This window comes from Embiotoca jacksoni, unplaced genomic scaffold, assembly GCF_022577435.1.
Source record: "Embiotoca jacksoni isolate LCO1_2020_lvr unplaced genomic scaffold, fEmbJac1.0.p SCAF_31, whole genome shotgun sequence".
NCBI classification, from domain to species: domain Eukaryota; kingdom Metazoa; phylum Chordata; class Actinopteri; family Embiotocidae; genus Embiotoca; species Embiotoca jacksoni.
In genome coordinates, this window is record NW_027185383.1 from 4,053,451 (window position 1) to 4,076,702 (window position 23,252).

Genomic DNA, 23,252 nt, shown 5'->3' on the forward strand with positions numbered 1-23,252 from the left:
CTTTAACAGATCAATTTTAAACTTCTCTCTCCGGTGATTAAACACAGAGGTGTTCTGGGTGTTCAGGTGGTGAACTCAAGACAGTACAATGGAAGATGGATCTTACTTCAGCAGTCCCATTAGACAGTTGGCGAACACTATTTATTGAGTTCAAGCTACGTACCAAGAGCATAAACCAATTCTGGCCACTGCCCTGCATGTGGGGAGTGATTGGGAGGTACCGACGCAATGGAGAACTTCAGGTTAGGAAAAAAAATAAAGCACATTAGGTATGTTTAATCAATTTAGAAATAAAGGTTACAAGTAGTCTGATCAAAGAAACTGGGTGTCTTTTGTCTCATTTTCCACAAACCACTTATCAAATAAGCTCCAGGAAAACCCAGAAAAATGACCACGTTAGACTGCAGTGACCTGTTCACAGAGGGGAGAGTGTTCCTGTCGTTGATGGAGGCTATAATGAGAACAGAGCACACAATCGCACAGACAGTAAGTAGGTGTGTCCCAGAAAATCTCCAACTGAAATGAGACCTGGACTCAGAGTCCACAGCTCCAACTAGCTGCGTCACGTTATCCAGACACAGCTGAACTGATACCGGAAACAAAGCCACATACTTCAAAATAAAAGCCCAAACGCAGCGCGACCACAGTGAGAGGAAAAAAAAAAACGTCTCACATTTTTCGTGGTCAATAGGCTGTTTGTTACGATTTACCTTGATAAGAGGGTCATATTTTGGTCATAGCAACAACAACAACAAAAAATGGCCATTTCTGTCTGAACAGCGTAAGTATTGCGTTTTTTTTTTTTTTTTTTTTTTATAACACAGTTACGCTACAAATTGTTAGTTGACTTATCATGACCGTTTTTAATTTTAATTGCGTAAAGGTTTATTTCTTAATTAGAAACGACTTGACACAACTAGCTCACGTGCTGTTTCCTCTTTGTTCTTTGTTGTTGTTGTTATTGTTGTTCTTTAGGCACATTAAGCCGAACACATTAAATACGCGTGCTTTTATTTTGAAAGGTGTACACCGGAAGTCCGTTCCCCCCAGCTGAACATCACGGACTCGGTCTCCTCCGCTTCCTCCACTGAGCGACGTCGAGCCGAGCCGAAACTACTGGTGCCAGATGATGCTCTGGAGGGCTGGTTTGTTTTAAGAAAGACCGGCCGCTATGCAGTGCTGGTTCCCGGCGTTGTAGCTCCCTGTTCCGGCGGCGCAGACCCGAGTCCAGACGTCGAGGAAGCCGAAGAGAACCGAGCCGGGAGACGGACGGACGGACGGACGGACCAGGAGGCCGCGGTTCCCCCTCTCACACACACACACACACATCACCACGGCCTTGATGGTGATGTATGCAAGGAAACCAGCAAGAGTCAGCGATGGGTAAATCAGAGCCCGCAGATTTAACGTGGAGAAAGAAACGTTTTTTTTTTTTTTTTTTTACGTCTTTTGATTTGTTTTTGTTTTTATTTTTCCATTCGTTGGTTCCGTGTTTGCTAGTAACCGTTAGCCGCCGCGGCTAACAGCTAACAACTTGCCTGTAATTAGTTAGCGGAGATTCCTCGAAGCTAACCGACAAAACGTCAGCTTCGCGACCGTCCGACCGCTAAACCCCTCCGTTACGTGATGAATACGGGAGATGTATTTACAACTTTAACGGTCTTTTTATTAAAATGTTTAATTTTTTTTTTTTTTTTTTTTTTTTTTTTTTTTTACGAGCAAACGGCTGCTCATAAGATAAGCAAATCAAGCTAACTTGGCTAACGGTAGCTCGTCAGCTAACTAAATATGATAAAATAAAAAAATAAAGAAAGTGTGTCGCGAAAGGTGAGAAAATAAATCCACGTTTTTTTGTTTTTTTTTACTTCCTGTCTCCGCAGGTGCAACGAAAGAAGGGATTCGCAGTCCTATCCGGTATGTATGACATGTCCCCCCCACCTGTCTGTCACCTGTCACCTGTCACTCACGGAGATCATCATCACAGGTGTCTTCACGTTGAAGTGATCCAACATTTCACAGATTCACGTTGACAAAATGCACCTCCGTCACCTCCTCCATCACCTCCTCCATCACCTCCTCCATCAGGCCCTCACCTGAACTAACTTCTCAGGAAACTGCTCACATTTCTTTTCTTTTTTTTGTATTCTGGTGTTTCGGGCACACTTAAATGTAGGTTGCGTCCCACTTCCTGAACATTTTGTGAAACAAGTCGTGTTACCGACAAGTTCAGACGACTTCTTGTCGGACTCCTTTTAAGATACTCGACACGCGCAGCACAAAGAGGGACACCGTACATCTGAATCGTCTCCCAGATGATGATGATGATGATGATGATGAAATGTTTCTTGCATCACAAAGAATTTGAACATTTACAAAAACATAAAAATACGTGTTTAACATTATAATCATTCATGATCAAGTCACAACAACATCTATGTGATCTGCTAAAAAAAAAAAAAGCCATATTTGATTTTTAGATTGACAAACAGTGCGAGTTTAACCTCGTTATAACATGAACGTGTATCTCTGATTTGAGGCTAATAATACCTCACTGTTCAGGCCGTGATTGGGCAGCGTTTATATGTTTTTTTTTAGTATGATGGGCTGAATCGTCACATTTCTCGGAGGCTCGGCCACTGAATCTTTCACAGATTCTCATTTTCACGGAGCAGTTTTGACTTTTAACGTGTCTCGTCATCATGGAAGTAAATACCAGCTGAAGAATTTGTGTACTTGCCTCAAAAGACTCGCGGCGACAAAGAAAAATAATCGTTTGCTTTGTCCTTTTGCAGACGTCTTCAGTATATTCTTTCCAGGACAACAGATAATCTGTCATTACACCCAAATATTGTTATGAAAAGACCTGCTTGATTTTTACAGTGTGGACATCAGAAATAACTTTGAGACTCAGATGTTGAACCAAATACAATTTCCTCTGTTTTCTTTGTATTGTTTTGAACAGCATTATTATGAAACCACACAACCACTTTGTTCACGCCATGTTAGTGCAACCCAGGGCTGTCGCAGTTTCTTAAGAGTTATTTAATCGTCAAGAGTAATATTTGTAAGGAAAAGATTACAAAAAGTAGGCAGCCACATCTTAAGAGTCTGAACAAAGTGGATGTCGTGTGTGTAATGACTTCGTTCAACTCTTGACTTTAGCAGACTGTGTGAAAAACAAGGCTGGACAAAAATATTCTTCTTGCCTATTGCTGATGAAGTTCTATTGGTAGCTAAACTTTGTGACTTCATCTAGTTGAAAACAAAACTTCTCCTGCACCAGAAGTAAGAGGACATCACTTGTGAGATTGAGCCCAATCCAACAGGTATATCTGCCGTGCATTGTCCTTTCTAGACCCATAAATCCCAGCCAAAGACCCAGTCCGGCAGCCTTCACCGGTACGACAAGGTGCGCGATGGCTCGTCAGATCCCACGCCCCCTTACAAGATGCTGCGACGCTCCGACGAAAGTCCTGTCAGTCGGCATGGAGACGGCGCGGGACACGGCAAGGCAAAAACCTCTAATGCCGTTAGAGGAAAAAATGGTAAGCCTGGGTGTGGTGGCTTTACACACGCACGTGGTGTTTTATGTTTTATCTTTCAGGGTGAAGGAAAGGTTATTAATGTGTGCTTTTATGTTGTTATACATACACTGATAAAGAGGAGAGATGACATGGCCGCAGAGTTTGAGACTCGGATAACTATAACCGCTCAGATGTAATCGATGCTAAGCTAAAGGCTCTGTTACAGGGACCAGCGGCTCTCCTCAGGAGAACTCTCACAACAACAGCTCCCACCATGGCCCCGACTCGCATGCGACTCAGAGCAAGCCTGCAGACAGGGTAAGGCGCTGTCCACAGCTTTCTGATGATATACCCTCGGCATTTCCTTTAGAAATGTATGAGTGTATGCAGTCATGCTACTTTGGAGCATTGTATGCAGGCCGTTATGGAGAGGATCCTTCTTCTTTCTGTGCAGACATTTATCAAACCAGACTCGACAACAATGCCTGATTGAAACTTCATTCATTTAACAGACTTCCTCTATAATGCAAATGAGCTGATTAGATTGTAGACTTCTTTGTTTAAAATATGATAAATGATTGCATTTCACTGGTTGGACTGGGTATGGCCAAATACACAATATTTAAGGTAGTCTGAATTGATCGCACACTGACCCTCGACATTAATATGTGGTCATGCAGACTTGGTAGCGGACCACACAGGACATTACTGAGCTGAAACAGATTTAAGATGGAAGTGTTTTCACAGACTACAACAAGGATTCAAAACAGTTCGAGTTTAAAATATTTGAGATACATTAGATCTTACTATAATAATCTTATAACCATAATAACAAAAACTCTGGGGCATATACAACATTTCTGTCTGAAAAATCTTAAACTATAATTTATGCAATTAAAAACTATTTTAATGGCAACAGTAAATAACAATGGACATCCATTTTTGTTTGTAGTAATTCCAAGACCCTGCTATAATCTAGTACTATTTACTGTATCTCCATATTTATCTTAGTTAAAACTATAGGTGTGGCTTATTGTATCATTCATGACCATGTTGGTACAAGGTATTCTGTTTTTGGGTTGTCGGTAACTTAAGAATTAATTTGGATTTTTTTTTTTTCCAAGTCATCACTCCATGTATAATATGAGTCTGGACAGACATGGATGGAAACTGCAACTTGACTTTTTGATTGGATAACCGTGAGGTGGTATTTCTAGTTTTAAATAATGATAATGACAATATTCTGACTTGTCGACGCAATGACGTCAGCGTGACGTTATGACCTCATTATGACCAGCGTTATGTGCGTGATTACACACAGCAACAGCAAGCAGCTCTACGGTGGAGGAATTTCTCCAACACGGGGAGCGATTTAATTGGTTTGGAAGTGGTGTGTTTACAAAAGATCAGATGTAAAACAAACCAGAGTCTTATGTTTAGTTTTTATTGACTATTTAAAAGCAGAGTGTTGCGTTTCTGCAAACCTATAAAACTATAACACTTACTGTCGTGCAGTTGTTTGTTACGGCAATTACTAATAAACAACAAAACAAGGATTTTTGTCGTATCTTCAAGAATGTCGTTATCACAGAAGCACTCTGACATGAGGTGATACAATTTTAGGGCCCATTTCGAATTAAGACTTAATTCTCTATATATGATCTAATTCTTTTTTTTCTCAGTGATAAAAAGCATGAAATAATAACATGTTATTGGAGCTCAAGCCTAATATGCAAAATCAGATTTGAAATCAATGCAATTGTAGGTGACACAAATTATATTACTCCTGAAATCATCAGTATATTCTTATTCATTAATATTCAACATATCAAGCTTGCATGCTGACTGGAAATACTTATCCATTATTGAGAATGGAAGGTGAGGGATGTTTCTCTACTGAAGGACCATGGTCTTATGTATACTGAATATATATATATATACAGACATTAGTTGTGCTGTTGCCTGTTGGCACACTGAGGAAGGACGGCTGCCCAAAACATCAGAGTAAACATGTTTAATGTCTTGCTTGAGTTTTGGTTCGTTTCCTTTGAGGCTGCAGCACTGATATACGCAAACTGATTCATTATCTTGTGCATACTAAATCCATTTTAAAGAGCATTTCTGAAAAGCTGCCGCTGTGGCTTGAAGACTAAAATAAGCTGTGTTCACTGGAGCGAAGGCAGGTGTGATTCCTCACATCTTAGGGAGGAATTTCACCGCTGCAAAGTCAGTTATGTTGTCAACCAAGGCTCTTTAGTAGAAAGGTGCAATTCTTTTTTTTCTTTTAATAGGTGGGTTACAACCAGAGAGAAAAGAGGAAAAAAAGTTCTGTGTTACTTTCTGTCGCTCAAAAGAGGAAAATCTAAAAACAACCAGAATGCTCTGCGGCCTGTTGCTGATAAGTGACTGGATAAATGTAACCCTGGTTTCTGGGGAGGTGAGAAACAAGGAAATATTTTCTGTAGTTTGAAGAAGAGTACTGTGGACGCAATGTTGCAATGCTTGATGTCAGGATTATCTTTTTCAACTAAGATTAAAGTTGCTTGAAGTTGGGGTTGAACCCACAACCTTCTGATACGATTCCCATTGGCCAACTATATCAAGGTCAACTGTCAACTATCAGTTATAATGGCAGTGAACTGTGATGGCACAAGGAGAAGACAACTAATGAAGGCTGGTGCTAGATTGGATCAGCAGGAGAGACGATCGTCCTGTGATTTGTTGATGGACTGCCAATCACAGTGGTGCAGAGTTTGCAGCGCGCGTCCCTCCGGGAGATCCAATCTAGCACCACCCATCGATGAAGCCCAAAAACCATATACATATAGCCACGTGAGAATGACAGTTATGTAAGAGCAGAAAACATCCGTTATTTGGACAGTGTTGTCTGGAATATCTGTCTAAGACCATCAAGCTGCCCTGAGCAGAGATCGAACTTTTGACACATCAATGTTCACCTCTAACCCAGCGCGACTGGGAAGGTCCAATCAGCACTGACTGAACCACTGAACGAGAACTAAACAATTTGTTGCCATCGGTTACGGGGGAACACCATACACCTGTGTGACTCAGACAGACAGGAGTCTTATGGAAGCTGTATCCAAATTGGATTATCAGAATCCTTGTGATAACAACATTTCCCAGGATGGGATCAAACTCTTCATCCTTACATGAAACTTTCACCAGGGAACACCGCAAACCACTGAGCTGTTAAGGCACTTACTTAAAGTTTCATAATGAGAAGTGAATCAGCTCAAAAGTGAAGCTTTGAACCACTTTGTTAAATTCTTTCTTTTTTCTTTTTTTTTAGCTCATTTAGAATGAAAAGTATTTGTCACACCGTGGTAATCTTGAATGTGTTCATAATGTCTTGATCTCTCTCTCTTTCCCAGCACCAGGAACCAGCAGATGACTGGACAGAGCACATTAGCTCCTCTGGGAAGAAGTACTACTACAACTGTAGAACTGAGGTCTCCCAGTGGGAGAAGCCCAAGGACCTGCTGGAGAGGCAAGGCACACTTCACTTCTAACAGACTCGCTGAGCTTTAAAACGGCAGTAGCCGACGTTCTCATTCTCATGCAGAGTCATACATACAACATCACACAGCCCACTGGTGCAAACAGAATATTATTAGCCTGAAGTACAGAGTCTTAACTGAATCCTTTCACGCTGTCACTGCTGCTTCACAAAGTCCATTTGTCTTTGCTTCAGGGAACAACGACAGAAAGATTCAGTCAAGATGGCGGCGAACAGTTTCCCCAGGGACATGGACTACAGACAAGAGGCCTTGCAGGACAAAGCCACAACTAGTAAGTATGGCTGAACTGAAAAAAACATTAGTGATGTGGTTCCAGGTTTTGCATACTCATCCTCTCGAACATTGTTCCTAACTTCTGTTTATCACCGTCTGGATAAACATCTGACATCCAGAGAATTTAACTTTTTTTTATTTTCTCTGTTTGTTTATATTAGCGGTCCCGTATTTGACACTTTATTTACTTACAGTCTCCATATCCATACAATTATATTTTTGTGATTTGTAAGTACCAGAAAATCATCATCCCAACAGAGTTTTAGATTTCTCTCCTAAGTTTCTCTGGACTTCTACCGAGACCTGTTGTCTGTGTGTTGAAGGCGCTTTGATATCTGTGACCCTCTGTTCTAATTGGCTGATTGAGTTTGTGACATCACAAACTTGCGCAAGTCCAGACGTCACAGTTGCTGAATATGGGCTGAGCGTGTCTGTATCAACTGTGTATTTTCACTCTTTCACAGTTTTTATGTAGCATCTAGACCAGCTGTACAATCAGAAAAGAAATAGAAAATCACAATTTGTACAATACGGGACCTTTTAATAATAATATAGACTACAATGTTGAGTACTGCTATGTTTCATTTCTGTGCTCGACTCCACAGAGACCACATCAGGGGACCAGTCCACAGCATCCAACTGCGGCCATTCCTCCTCCTCCTCCTCTGCTTCTCAGAGCCTGAACTCCGCTGCTGCTGGCGCGTTAGGCTCCACCCCCTCCAACATGTCGTCCTCCTCTTCCTCCTCTACGGGGCAGGCGCCTCCGTCTGTCCAGTCACCGTCACCGGCGCTCCTCCAGGACCCGGCCCTCCTTCATCAGCTCCTGCCGGCGTTGCAGGCAACTCTGCAGATGAACAACGGCAACATGGACATGGCGAAGCTCAACGAGGGTGAGGATGAGAGATGATTGGCGCACAACATGCACATAATGCTGCGTGTCTGCCTGAAGCTGGGCTCAAGACTACACAATATATTTGCCTTTCACGAGGGTAACGATGTCACATTAGGCAATCAAAGTGTCGTATATTCTTGCTTACAAGCCTCACCCGGTCCGCTCATGGTTCATGTGCCCGAGGCCCTGCGTTGTCAGGGAGGAAGGTCCAGAAGGTTTCCATCATGGCTGTCACTCACCAGGTTGCTGAAGTGCCTCTGCTATTTCTCGCATACATTTATCTTGTTTTACTCTGCCATGGTTCTCTCTCTCTCTCTCTCTCTCTCTCTCCATAGATCATCAAACTGTTCTGTTGTTCTGTCATCCTATTGGTCAACATCAAGAAACACGTTGTAAGAAACGTAAACCAGGCAGATAAAACAAAGAAATTCTAAAATGCTAGCGTTTTCACCGTGGAGTCCGATGGTGTCCCAGATGTCCTTCAATTATGTCACACTATGTTTGACGGTCCTGATATCCATATTTGGCCCCGACACTGAAAGATGGTCGAGGATGACTAGATCGTGTCAACATCGGGCTGAATTCATACAATGCTTGATTTTGTAGCAGTGAAAGACGGTTTATGTCATTGGTGGTAAAATGGCAGGAATCTGCAAACTTTGCAAAAACAAGTTTAACTACTACCTATTATAGAGTCATGTGTAATCATCTTCTCTGATGATAATAATCACATCACAGAAATAGTTATCTTTTTTTTTTCTTTTTTTTTTTGAAGCTACAAAACACATTCATATCAGAAAAGTGATGTCATTTTACAAAACAGACAGACTAGTTGCATTTCATGGAATACGGTTATGCTTTTTGAATAATAATTCACGTACTGTATGCAAAAAAAAAGGCATATAAACCCATTCACGCACAGTTTTGACGTTTTTTTCTGGTCAAGCGGCATGTGGTTTGTTTTGATGGTGAGAGGATGAAGAGTCTCGTTAACTACACATAAGGGATCATTGTTATTGACGAGGCTGGTTTCTTTTGAAAAGGCTCAGTTTGTGCTGTCATGCCTTTAGCGGAGCTCCTCTTTATCTTTATTCATCTTTATTGTAGACAAATCTCAATTTCCTAGAGGGACTGGATAGTGATCTGCAACACACCACACTACACAAAGTGGTGCATTATGGGTTGTTTGCAGCCTTGCAGTTAAAAAAAAAATTTGTTCAAAGATGGTTGTCTTGTGTATTCAGTTAATAGGACAACTGGTGTTTACGCAGCTTTAACACAGCCCTGCTTGTACCGTGAAATATGTCCTTTCATCTTTTATCTGTGTTTTTATAGTGTTATTGATGGATCAGTGTGTTCTGCCTTCACTGTGATTTATATTGGATTTGTTGCTGTTGTGTGTGTGTGTGTGTGTGTGTGTGTGTGTGTGTGTGTGTGTGTGTGTGTGTTTTTGGTAATGAGACATGTAGACGAGCGGCTCCTGTGGCCGGTGAGAAGGTGACTGTTTGCTCTGACTAGTTTCTCACATCCAGACTGTGATTTCTGACTGAACTTTACATGCTAACTCATCTGTTGTGTCTCCTTGCCCACTCACCTGTGTGTGTGTGTGTGTGTGTGTGTGTGTGTGTGTGTGTGTGTGTGTGTGTGTGTGTGTGTGTGTGTGTGTGTGTGTGTCCTCTTTCCTCCCTCCAGTCTTGGCAGCTGCTGTTACCCAAGCTTCCTTGCGGTCTGTGCTTCACAAGCTCCTCACTGCTGGACCTGCTTTCAACGTCACTGCTCTGCTCTCAGCTGCTCAGCACGCCAACCAAGGTACGCCCTCTCCGCCGTTTCTCACCATCTGCTATCACAAACTCATTTACCTTTTTCTTTTATTATTATTATTATTATTATTTATTTTTTTGGAAGACTTCCCGCTCTCCCTGCGAATCTGTTTTTTGAATGACCTTCAGTCAATTCAATTCTTGCATTTCATACCAAGTTAACTGCGTATTGCTTAAGTGTTTTTTTTTTTTTAGATTGACTATAACTATGTAGATAAACAAAAGACGTGTCATGTATTCCAATGAGCCTCCTCCGCTGCTCCAGTACAGATCGAGCTGCTCAGCAGTTCAGTTTCCTAGAAACTAAACACAATGTTGGTTGAACATGTTGAGGATCGCTGAAATCGACCGTGAATCAGCTGACTGGCCTTTTCATGACTTGGTCGTTTACTGTTGCACGAATCTTTCTCGCGTTGACCGCTCTCCTCTCCAAGCGGAGGACAGATCCTGCGTCTGAAACTACATTCCAGCCGTCTTGTATTTGTGCGTGCGTACGCTGACGGCGCCCCGTTTCCCGTTTCCCGTTTCCAGCCCAGCACTCCAGTCAGTCGCCGGTCTCTCTGACGTCAGACGCGTCCTCGCCGCGGCCGTACGTCTCGCCACGGAACGGCACGCCGCAGAGCAACCAGAAGTCTCTGCTGGGCGGGCACAGCGGCGGCATCGCGTCCTTACAAACCAGGGTGAGCATCAAAAGCCGTGAAGACACCCCCACCCCCCCTCCCCCCGCGTTACGACTTCCCTCATCTGTCGCATGTTTTAAGTTTGTGGGTTTCTCTGCTCTCTTTGACATCTGCTCTTCCGTCTTCAGGGCAATGTGTCTTTAGGGAAGCCGGGATCCGCCTCCTTGTCTCAGGCCACAGAGAAGCGTCCCGAAGACCCCCGAACTCTGCAGCAGAGAAGGTGGTTGTTTACAATCACTTCACCCACCTTTTTATTCGGGACCGTCGTTTGCTCGGAGGCAAAGCAAACAAATACAAACCAGGAGGGACTTTCACAGCTTTAAAGGCGGTTCACCTGAATATATAAACACATTGCACTATTTATTTTTGATATTCAGACTAAGAGTAGGATTATATTGTCTCTTTTCAAAAATACGGCCTCGCATTGGCTAATCCTGGTGGTCAGGTGTTGAATGTGATTGATGAGACGCGCTATCCATCCACATTTTATCGAAATGATTCCGAGATGATGAAGCAGCGTTGGTCGATAACTACGGTCTGATTTGATTGGCACATTTGACACGCAGTTAACCAGTTGTCTCGCCCCATCAGCCAGGAGATCCTGTGCTCCGGGTCCAGCGTGTCTGGCGCCGCGCTGCCCCACCCCCCCTCCGGCAGCACCGGCCAAACCCAGCCCGACGCGCCCGGCTCCTTCACTCCCACCCTGGCAGCTCATTTCGATGAAAACCTCATCAGACATATCCAAGGATGGCCTTCAGAGAACACTGAGAAACAGGTAGAGTCCACCAGGACAGTTTGTTGTCGAGCTTCCCGCTGCTTTTTATAGCCGGAGCGTCGTTGTGGAGCCACGGAAGCCAAGAGGGTCGGAGGTGTTGGCGAAGTTCTTCAATAGATTTTTTTTTTTTTTTTAACCTTGTTCAACCTAACTTATAATTTACAAGTGTGTGATGAGCAGTAGCCTCATGGGGCTGCTTGAACAAATATAAAGACTTTGTCTTGTTTACGGCAGGAAACCAAATTCTAATACTTCCGTGGCAGCAATTTAACTATTTTGAAAATATCAAAAAAAAATGCCGTTGTAGTGTGTGGAAGCAGCTTCACTCTGAGGTGTTCAGGGGACATCTGTTAATTGTAGTTACAGAAAACAACCTGGGCGACACTCTCCCCCTCTAAACTGCATGGGGAAAAACAACTTTTTTGTACTATAATATGTAGTGACATTTTCTTGTACCGAAAATGGATTTCGAAAATTGGTTTAAAAAAAAAAAAAAAAGGTGTCGTTCAGGAACCAGGATTGAAGTCAAAGGTGTCGGTACCGAAAAGATGCCCAGCCCAAGACGAACACTCTCGTCGTTAGAGCTGCTTATTTGTTGTTTGCAAAGCTTTCAGCACATTGTGTGGTCTTCCTCAGGAGGAGGAGTTACAACCAATCATAACAACTAGACTGTGACAACTCCATCAGAAAGCTTCTTTTGTTTTTCTTTTTTTGGTTTTTCCAAACCCTCTTTTCAAAAGTTAAGATTGAAGCGAAGCCAATTAATGTGTTTTGAAGTGCGCGGGGAGAGTGTGTGTTCACGACTTGACGCTCGTTCTCCACCCCGCCAGGCGGCTCGGTTGCGCGAGGACATCCACAACATGGGGAGCTTGTACATGTCCGAGATCTGCACCGAGATGAAGAACCTGCGCTCCCTGGTCAGAGTGTGTGAAATTCAGGCCACGCTGAGGGAACAGAGGTGAGGCGAGAAAGAGCGGCGCGGCGCGGCGCGGCGCGGCGCGGCGCGGCGCGGCCCACGACGACGCGCACGCAAAAGGTGTTCACGCTTGTTTTCTCCTCCGCTGCAGGATCCTGTTTCTGAGGCAGCAGAGCAAAGAGCTGGACAAGCTGAAGAACCAGAACTCGTACATGGTGTGAACGCCCGGGAGGAAAAGACCTGGGATTAAAAACGGCGAGAGAGAGAGAGGAAAAAGAGGGAGCGGACGCGGACCGCGAGCTGCCGCAGCTCGATTTATCTTCCTGCGAGAGCGACCGACGAGGAGAAGCTCCGTCATCCCCGAACACGTCTTCTTTTCTTTTCTTTTCTCCATTCGTTTCCCAGCGTCCACCACGCGGCTCAGCCGGAGCGACGGTTCGGCGAGTCGGACACTCGACCCGAGCGGACGCAGAGGCTCCCGTTTTTCAGACAGCACCTTCTTGGACCGTGAACCTGGATCTTTTTTTTTTTTTTTTTTTTTTTTTTTTTTTTTTTTTTTATCGTATTGTATCGGGTTAACTTGTTTTCTGGTGTGTTTCTTCAATGTGTAGAAGAGATTGAACTAAAACAAAACCATGTCCTAATCGATGGGAGAGTTCCAGAGGAGGGGTAACCACGCTCGCTGGCTCCCCCCCAAACTTTTGGAAATGGACTTTGTCATGCTTTGAAATGTACGGATTCAGTGGCAGTGATGTTATTTTTTGAGTCACTATACTCGTCGATGGTTTCGCCGCCGTCCCATTGTGTCTCGGAGCCGGTTGGTTTTTTAGACGTCCTGAGATGAGCGGAGACCTTTGGAAAGACCTTTCTGCAAATACTTCCATGTGCTTCAGTGATTTTTGTCCCAGCTGGTGGGCGCCTGCGTTGCTACGGATCCACTGCGAGTGGAGTTGTGGCTAGTTAATGTCAAACGCACTCCAGATGTTTCAAAGCCATTTTTGAAAGGCTTCATTATTGGACCTAGGTTGGCTGCTAGTTCATCTGAGGTTGTATTCATTTGTAGCCCTTCTGGCAGTTTTTTCTTATTCCTTCTGCTGTTTGTCTTTTCTTTTCGTATACTTGTCGATGTTTTGTTTCTCTCCCAAATCCAATTGGGAATATTTCATTCCTTTTGTGCAGCTTAGCAAGAGATTGTGTAAAAGCATAGAAAAGTGACTGGATTTACAGTCGAGCTAAATTATTGTTGCACACGATTGATTACGTCCTTGTAGTTCTAATGGAAAAGATCGTTGGGAAGAATTCTCTTTTTTTTTTTTTTTTTTCTACAAGGAAACTCGCTTTCTTGTTTTTTTTTGTTTTTTAAAAAATTTTTGTTCAGCCGTCGTGCTGCAGTCCTTTTATCGACTGACTCTTCGCCGCATCTGGCCACTTTTATAAAGGGTTCGTTCGAGATGAGAGGGAATACTTTTTATATGAACATCACATTAAAGTGCAGTTGTACACTCCAACACTTAAAAGTTCCTTTTCGTCTCTCGGCGGTTCTTTTCCTCGACCTTTTTGAATAGTTTCCACCAGATCTGATGTGCACACTTTTTTGGGGGTTGGGTTGGGTTGGGGTGGGGCGGGTGGGATCGGGTTTGGGGGCTTTGTATTCCATAAAATATGTGAATAAAATATTATACCACACCCGCTGCTTGACTTTTCCTTCCAGCTGATTAAGGTGTGGAGTTTTGCGTGTTCTTCCTGTGCCTGTGCAGGTTTTCTTCGGCTTCCTCCCGCCGTCCAAAGACATGTCGGGTTAGTCGGGGATTTTTAAATTGTGTGCGAATGTGAGCGTGAATGGTTGTCTTGTCTTCTGCCTAGTCTCCCTGTGTCGGGACATGTCCCGCCTTCACCAAAAGTCTCCTTGGATGAGCTCCAGCCTCCATGAGCCTGTTCAGAATAACACGGGTGTAGAGGAAGAATGGAGGGAGGGATTATTGGAGGGTTTGGAATCTGACTCAGCGATTTATCAGGCGTATGAGCCTTCATGGTCTACGTCACAGGTCTCCAACCTTTTCCCCGAGACGTATAAGAACTTAAAGCCTTGTTTCACCCACATTACAAAAAAAAAAAGGCCAAAACAAAATCTGACTTAGTTGTGTGAAAAATTGAGTATATCCCGTTAAAATGGTCAACTTTTACGACATATTTATCGAAGCAAACGTTCTATCCTTTTTTTTTTTAAAACAGTGCCTACAGACAGATGTGATGTACTTGAACACAACCACAAGTATTTATTGGCTTTTAAAGGTATTTATTCAACAAAAATCAAAAGGTGTAATATATTCTTGTGCGCTGGAGTGCAGCTCCTTCCTCTGTCCACAAGATGGCGACAGTCAGCAGTGTTGCCTTCAGCCCGCTTCTGCCCGTGTGTGCATTTCCGCTCTCTTGACTCCCATCAGATTAGAAATCTATTACTGCACATGTAAAAATGTAAAAATGTAAAAATGTGGCCTGAACGAAAGCAGAAGGTCGGATAAAAATCTGATTGAGGTGTCGGGAGTTACGAGTGATGACGGATAACTCCCCGACTGACGGGACGAAACCGTGATGGAAACCGGTGGGACGTAGCGAATTCAAAATGTCTGAGTAACTCAGCAGGACGGTGAGTCTGGGATGACATTGATCCGGACCAGGGGTGTCAAACATACGGTCCGCGGGCCGGATCCGGCCCGCCAGGGGGTCCGGCTCGGCCCGCCGGATGACTTTGCCAAGTGTGAAAATTACAGAAAGACATACATTGCATTTCTATGAGAATATGGAGGTTTATGAGTACAAACGTTTTGTAATTGTTTTTTTTTAATCGATCCAGTAATTGCTTCAGAAACAGCGTAAATGCGACGTCTGCTCCGGAGGGAGAAGCTGCTGCTCGCTTTGTGACCCGTTAAATCTGCAGAGGAGAGCCCAGGCAGATAAACAGTGGGCTGATGTCTTGAGTTTTTGCTCTTTATGTTTCTAGTTTATTGTAGAAAGACCTTTAAAATAGGGTTTATCATCCAAAAACCTTCACCAATGATTTAAACATAGAGAAATGTTGTCGTTATGTATGCGTTATTATGCTATGATTTTACTGGTCTGGCCCACTTGAGATGAAAGTGGGCCGTATGTGGCCCCTTAACTAAAGGTGAGTTTGACATCCCTGATCTAGACCTTTTGGTGAGAACACTTCGGCAGCTTTTCCTGCTTGGACAGCATCACAGCGAGCACGTTTGTCCCTCGCAAACTGTTTCTACCTACAATACGACACTATGGTGAACAAGGGACTATTTCTGGTCAGCTGATGCATGTGTGGTTATATCCAAATATCCTCATTAAACTAGAGAAAGCGAGACAAAAAAAAAACAAGTTGTGTGAGATTGATGTAAGTATAGCCAGGCAGATGGAGGATTTAAAGGGCTCATGTGGATCAATATGATTAAGAAAGTGTGTCACTTAAATTTGGATCTGAAGGATTTTAAGTCATCCACGGTAACGATGTTAATTCATTATCACAAGTTTTGTTGGGAATTTCTGAGCTGAAACTTCCTGTCATTTATCGGCTAACATACCAATACCATGCCAGTATCGGCTGTCGTCAGCATTGCTTATTCATCCTGTCTTGCTCTAATAGTAATAAACACATTTTTGAGCAATATAAAAAGTTGAAGATTTGTTTCACCCACATTAGAAAAAAAACAACAAACAAACATATAATCTAACTTAGTTGTGTACAAAATTAAGTACATCCCATTGAATTATTTATCTAAGCGAACATTTGGCCCTCTTTGAAACAGTACCTACAGATAAATGTGACGCACCTAAACACAACCACAAGGATAATTAGCTTTCACAAGTATTTATTTAACATGTAAGAGTCTTCTGACATCAGAAGCTAACATTGCTTAATTTTTTTTAACTGCTCTTCTGGGAAACATTCTTTCAGCTGCCAGGTGTTTAAGGGTTTCTTCAACTCCATAACCCTCCATTTCTGCTTTCTGAGCCATTTCTTACATTTGTTGTTGGATCATTATCCAGTCAAACAAGTCTCGTTCTGGTTCAACATCAACTTTCAAACAGATGACCTCACGCCGTCGTCAAGTGCTGCTTGATACGATGCAGAACTCGTCCCTGAGCCTGTCGTCAAAACAACTCCTGTCTTTGCTCCGTCTGTCCAGACAACATTACTCCAACAATTGTGGTCTTTGCATGTATGTTCATTTAAAACCTGTGGTTTTGCTCTTATGGTTCATTTGGACAGGAAAAGTTTTTTTTTTCTAGCAAACCTCCCATACAGGTGAAATTTGTACAACCTCTTTCTGATTGTAGATACTTAAAAACCAACAGCTGCAAGAGTTACTTGTAGATCCTGTGTTCAAGTTTTGGAGTTCTTGGAGACTTCTTATTGCATCGCACCGTCTGCTCCTGAGCTGGATTGACTGTGTCCTTGTCACAGTCATTTGAAATCAATACAACTTTATTTCCTTTAGAGTCAAATGATTTATTTCAAATAATGTGGAGACCCTTTTAAGTAATCATAGACATCCACAGCCTTTTGTTGAGAAGTCCTTAGAGAGCTCTTCAGATGGCGCTGTCATAGTTTTGGTGTCTCTGTTTAGGTTGATAAACTCAGATACTGTCTGTCACTCCATGAAGAGTTTCTAATCACTGGAGCCTTATCGGAAATATCTGATTCTAATTTGATGGATTTGAAGGTGGGATAAATGTAGGAGTGTTATTACTATTTATACAAAATGGATTTCTTTTTGTTTTAACTCATGAAAATGACAAAGTTGTATGTCATGTGAGCATATCATGTTTTGTTAATCAGGGCTGTTTCAAAGAGGTTTAAGTGTTTGCTTGCGTTAATACTGAAAAAGGGAACCTTTTCCATGGGATGTGCGTGTTTCTTCACGACTATACCTACTTCACTTGGAATAATCAAGGAATTCTCACTCCCGATGTGTCGAATACGGACGTTTTATCAAAGCTGTTTGCGTCTCATGTTGGCACCCCTTGGCTTCTCGTATACATGCACAAGGTGCCGTGGGTGCCGTGCCCTCAGTGACTATATGACGAGGTGCTTTACGTTTAAACACCGATGAAGGTTAGGAAATAAGGTTTAGGCACAAAAAGGACTTGTTTTGGGATACTTAAAAGGGATCTACATTGACTTTTGCTTTATCACAGACTCGAACACCCCTCTTCCAGGTGAAGTCCTGGGTTTGTCACATTGAACTTCCCCCAACCTCATCCTTATACGGACTTCAGCCCCTTTTGTAGTGTGTCACTTGGCCTTTTTCTACTCGCCATGTCGCAGTGCATAACACCTAAGGCACCTGGTGAGTATGTCTTTGACGCCGACGGCTGTAACCAAACTTCAGCATTTCAAGCACTCGGAATGAGAACAGGCAGGATTAACACGTTGTTCATGTCAAACAATTAGTTGACGATCCTTATTAGCAGCTCCAGATGTCGTACTTCCAGTTTCTGCTTCAGTTGTTCTCACTGACGAGGTGCCGGTTTGAGGTTTCGTCTGCTGATGCTCTCATATCCTCCTAACTTTCTTCTGTCTATTTCGTTTTTATTCTGTCCAAGTTTTAAACTATCTTTTGCCTTTTGAGGTTTCTGCTACCGACCTAATAAAACAGATGTAAATAGAGTTTATATTTAAACAGTGTCCCTGTGTCCCTGAATAATCTGCAGGAATCAGTTAACAGCTTCTCTTTATAATGACTTTAATTTGAGGAATAGCGCCCATGAAAAGTGTTCTGTGGAGTCACGCCAACATTGTTCCTGCAGAGATGTTGCTGTTTTTTGGTTGTTTTTTTTAGACCTTCACACCCTTCACCCCACAGGCTGCACACATGCTTCGGTGCCCCCTTTACTCATGTTTGTGTACAAACGGAATCATGTCTTTTCAACTTAAAAAGCACGTTCACTGATAAACTTCTGAGGGGTTTGTTTTCCTCTTTTAACATATCAAACTAAATGCTGCACTTGAGAATTCGTGCTGCGCGGTTGACCAGCTTTAATGGTTAGATGTGGTGAAAATATTTAATTTGCGTCTCATGTTGATGCTTGTTTTGATCTCGTCTATTTCAACCAATTGCAAGAGTGAGCAAATGTGAAAACACTCTTGTTTTTGACGGCGTGGAAGATCTCGGCTGCTTCGTTGCTTTTCTGTGGGTAAAGTTTTAGAGCTCCACATCCAACACAGGAACACCTCTCTGTACTTCCGCACTGGTCAGCATCGACCTCTTTGAGATTTGGAACCAGTGGATCTTTTTTTTATTTTTTATATGTCCTCCCAAGCTGCGTTTTGTGTTTTTAAAATGTCCCCTCGACGTCATTCATTACCCTTTAGTCACATTTAGAACAACCGAGGCTTCACCTGAGACTTTTTCTAGTTGATGCATCAGCAGCTTTGAGTACAGAGATCACCAAGTGTGTCCACTCGTCTGTCCTCGTCCACTGTGTGCACCATTATCAGGGCACTTCGCTCATTACCAACCTTGCAACGGTCTCCACTTTCTGATACACAAGGACTACTGACGCAATTAAAAACCTCTTCGTTTCATTATGCCTGAACTCTGGTTGGTCTGATCTGTGATAATAACCTGTATTTATCTCGTTATATTTCTATTTGCAGCAGTAATGCACTGTATTTGTCTGATTCCTCTGGTTTTAAGTCAAGACTGTTTGATTTTTTTTCTTCCCTCCAGGATCACAGCTGCCACTGAAACCTGACCTGTGTGCTGTTACTCTGTGCGACTAGAGAAGAAAGGTTAGCCCCTAGCACCAGTCTGCAGCCTCTAGAACTCCGATGCAGAGGCCCGGTCCAAGTTAGCATCGCGGTAATTGCCACAGCTTTGTTGTTCTTGGCAGTAAATGCCCTTTGCACCTTTTCAAACCTGGAAAAAAAAAAAGTAAGCCATCATCACTCTGCAGCTGCTTTCCCCTTCTTTAGTGTTCAGATCATTTACTTAAGTAAAAGTACCAATACAGTATGTATGTATCTATATATATATATATACATATATATATATATATATCTGTGTGTGTGTGTATATGTATGGGGAAAAAACCAGGTCCTGAGACAAAGTATTTGGACTTTTTGGGATTTTTGCTGCGATATTTCATCATTTGAAGTTTTATTGAAACTTTATTGCGACCCTCTCACTCGCTCGTGGTTGCATTTCAAACCCAGAGGTTTATTTTTACTTTTGGCACCCCACTTTCCCGTCATATCCATCTCTGTCATTGCTCCTTTGGTGCCCTCAAAGCTTCTGGTGCCCCTGGCAACGCACCCATCCCAGCTGGCACACTGCCACCTACATGTGAAACAGAAGTGGAAAAATCCGATCTAAGTTTACTCCTCCGACCACGTGTCTCGTAACACATTTTCATAGACAGGCTTAGATGTGCTCCCAGACTTCTCATCTGCAGGATACAAACTAGAATGACCGCCTTTGATGGCGACCTTGTATCTGTTCACGTGTTTGGTCAATAAAGCTGATTGAAAGTAAACAATGGTTCAAATATGGATGTTGCTGTAAAGAAGCTACAACATTTAACACGTGAATGTGTCACACAATTAAATCAAATTGTATTTATATAGTGCCGAATCACAACACAAGTTATTTCAGAGCGCTTAACATAGTGAAGTCCTGACAACAGAACCTTACAACATTGTACAAAGGAACCTGACAATTCAAGAATTTACCACATGAGCAACAGCTGGGCGAGAAAACTACTTTTTAACAGCAAGAAAAAAACCTCCGACAGCGGGAAGGAAAAACTACCTTTTGACTGGAAAAAAAAACAACTTCCGACAGATCCAGGCTCAGAGGTGGGCGGTCATCTCCATCGACCGGTTGGGTTTAATGGGACAGCAGGGACAGAAAAGAACAGCATGGAGATCCTAGACAATAAACCGTTATAATAGCACACCGGAGACATGCAGCTCCTACACACATCTTCAACCTGACAGCACAGAAGATCAGCACAGTTCAGTAGCCAACCAAATGTGAAATATGGTCAAAACCTCCTCTTCTCTTCCTGAGTTATGGCCAGAAAAGGGATTCTGCAGAACACTGAGGTCACCGAGAAATTAACCTTTGACCTTTTGGATATAAAAGGTCATCATTTTATACTTTTAGACATGTGTGTGAAATTTGGTCATAATTACCGCATGAATTCTTGAGTTATGGCTACTATCATGCTTTGAGGTCACGGTGACCTTTGAGCTTTGACCAGTACAAGACTTATTCTAGAGTAGCAGCAGGCTCTAACTGAGTGGGAATCTTCCTCTGCTGTCATGGTCACTTTATTCTCTTCATCTTCCTGAGTTATACTGGTCCCCCCAACAGGAACAGCATTATATTAACATGATCTTCATCAATGTACTCGAGAAATCGTCTGATCAGAAGATTGTGGAGATGTTTTTGGGTTCTTTTGCGGTCTGCAGAATATGCAAATGTGATAGGAAAGTGGATTTGACAATATATTTTCCCTTTTTGTTGTTTTGTTTACTGACCAGTTCTGTCATTTCATACTACAAGGCCGAACTATATTTCCAATATCGGCAAGAATTTCAAATTCTGTCAAAGGTCCTCTCGACAAGATATTGTCCTCTATTGTCACGAGGACGCTCAGAAACATTGCACTTTATATCATTCTTTAAACCCTGATAGGCTTGATCACTCTCGCTTTATATAAAAAAACAATATATCTCCACGGCGGGTGATTGATAAATCCCATCGCTGCTGCCTTCGATCCTTCAGTGTTCGCTTCATACGGCGCGGGTCAAAGGTCACCTGCTCGTGTCGTCTCTGCTTTAACGTTGCTCTCTCCCGGGGATTTTGTTTGTGTAATGTCTCTTCACGCGCTGAGCTTCAATCGGCAGCTCATCAGTCACGGTGGGTGTGAGGCGCTGGGCAGCCCCCGTGTCCCGTGGCCCCTTTCACCAGCGGCGTCCTTGGGGGACACGGGTAACCGCGTTGATTACCTGTCATACTATATTTATGGCTGTCACAGATTTATTAGCGGGTCTTCCTCTTAAGATCGGAGCGAGCCCGCTGTGGGCTCAGCTATTAGCCCTGTTTCTATATTCACCACTCCTCCCCTCCGTTCTTCAATTTGCTCTGCTCCCGACCTTTACCCCAGTCTCCTCTTCTTAATTCACCCCTCTGACTTCTTGCCTCACTTTACCGGTTTCTTCTTTTTTTTTTTTTTTTTTTCCATCCTCCCCCTCCCCCCACTCTTTCCCTCTGTCCTTGTCATCCTGCCCACCCTTCCACTGACCATTTACACCCCCCCTCTTCCTCCTCCCACTGTCACAGCCAGAGGGGTTGCGGTAAAGTGACCGATCTCCCCTCAAACTGAACCCAACATCAGAGGGGGGCGGAGGGATGTGAGCTTTGGTTGACTTTGTGAAACTTTTGATGGATGAGAGAGCTCGTGGCGAGCGCCTTTTTAAAACTGACCTCGTCATGGAGACGTGAGGTGAGGCTGGGGCATGTGTCATTAGGTAGTGCCGAAAGGATTTTTGTAGACTGTATTGTACACATTGTATGTGTAATCAGCATTTCTTTATTAGAATTGAAACACTTGTGGTCGCAGGTTGGGTTCAGGTCTGCAAATACTGTATGTTGATGAGCTGTAAATTATATCCTGTAATTTGATATCCCCGACCCTTTGAAAGCCCGGAGGCCACATTTCTTATGATATATAACAGAGACATTGGCAATGAAACCTCATGAAAATTCCTGTGATCACATGAGCCCCTCGGTGTTTTTTATTAAGATGATTACTTTGAGGATGGTGCCATGATTAAAGGCCCTAAGAAACATTTTTCTTAATCAGTTTATTAATGTCATCAGTGGTTTCCTTTATGCGCACAGCTGTTGCCAAAGTTAAGAGAAATATTATTTATTTTTTTATTTTTTCTGTGCTTTTACTCTACCCTGAAGTGGGTGGGGCTAAATAATAATAAAAAAAAATTGCAGTGGTCAAATCAGGATTCAGCAACCTTTTATAATAAAATCTGATGACATTTGCGGTTGTATGTTGTCAGTCAAGTTTGATGACCCACACCATCAGGGCCAGATCAAACTCCTGAGAGAGGGCCCCTATTGACCCTCATTTGACCTGTCGGCTACATTATTTCCTCAGGTATACAGAAAGCAACTTCAGGGCTCTAATTATTAATTGATTACTCAATTGAAAGACCATTAATTGGCAACCGTTTTGATAACTGAGGAAGATAACTTCTGTCTATTGTTGAACCCATTTTTTTTTTAAGCAAAAACGGTTGAAAATCTCTGATACCAGGTTGTAAAATATGAATTTTTGCTAGTTTCTGTACTTTTCTGTGTCAATGAACACATCTTTGACATTTAACTGTTTTTTTTCATTGTAACTTTGGCATTAGGGAATAATGACAGGCCTCTGTCAATATATCGAAGTACAGCAAGTCACCTACCAGACTCGAACACCGTCCTCCCGGTGGAAACGGCAGCCGTTGTACTTCATCTCATTAACTCTATCGTTTGATATATGTCACATAACTCTGCTTCTCTATGTCTCCATTTAGTATGTGTTCCTCTCACGTTTAGACAAAGTCTGGGGTGTCACAGACACACTTCCCTTTGTCTGGACGGGCGTGTGTATTACACGCTTTGCTGGGATACCGGACTGCAAGATTGGGGCATCTGTCATAGTTGATATCTATTGGATTTAACTTCTAACAAATATGGAATTGATTAACTGATATAGATTCAAGTAATGGCATGAAGGGAAAACCTGTGGGGT

At 42.8% G+C, this 23,252-nt stretch overlaps 1 protein-coding gene across 1 annotated transcript; it reads left to right on the top strand.

Moving 5' to 3' along the window:
* The first annotated feature begins 1,069 nt into the window (after positions 1–1,069).
* On the top strand, positions 1,070–14,025 carry LOC138207381 (WW domain-containing adapter protein with coiled-coil-like). Its single transcript, XM_069164562.1, has 13 exons — positions 1,070–1,383; positions 1,881–1,914; positions 3,356–3,545; positions 3,751–3,842; positions 6,917–7,032; positions 7,237–7,334; positions 7,942–8,226; positions 9,921–10,037; positions 10,580–10,728; positions 10,857–10,948; positions 11,320–11,503; positions 12,334–12,461; positions 12,571–14,025. The coding sequence occupies exons 1-13, from the start codon at positions 1,343–1,345 to the stop codon at positions 12,638–12,640; spliced, it is 1,596 nt and encodes a 531-aa protein (XP_069020663.1). The 5' UTR covers positions 1,070–1,342; the 3' UTR covers positions 12,641–14,025.
* Positions 14,026–23,252: the final 9,227 nt, after the last annotated feature.

Coding starts and splice junctions, on each gene's coding strand:
- LOC138207381 (XM_069164562.1), top strand. CDS start 1,343: ATGGTGATGTATGCAAGGAAACCAGCAAGAGTCAGCGATGG. Junction 3,546..3,750: donor TGCCGTTAGAGGAAAAAATG/GTAAGCCTGGGT, acceptor GCTCTGTTACAG/GGACCAGCGGCTCTCCTCAG. Junction 10,729..10,856: donor TCGCGTCCTTACAAACCAGG/GTGAGCATCAAA, acceptor TTCCGTCTTCAG/GGCAATGTGTCTTTAGGGAA.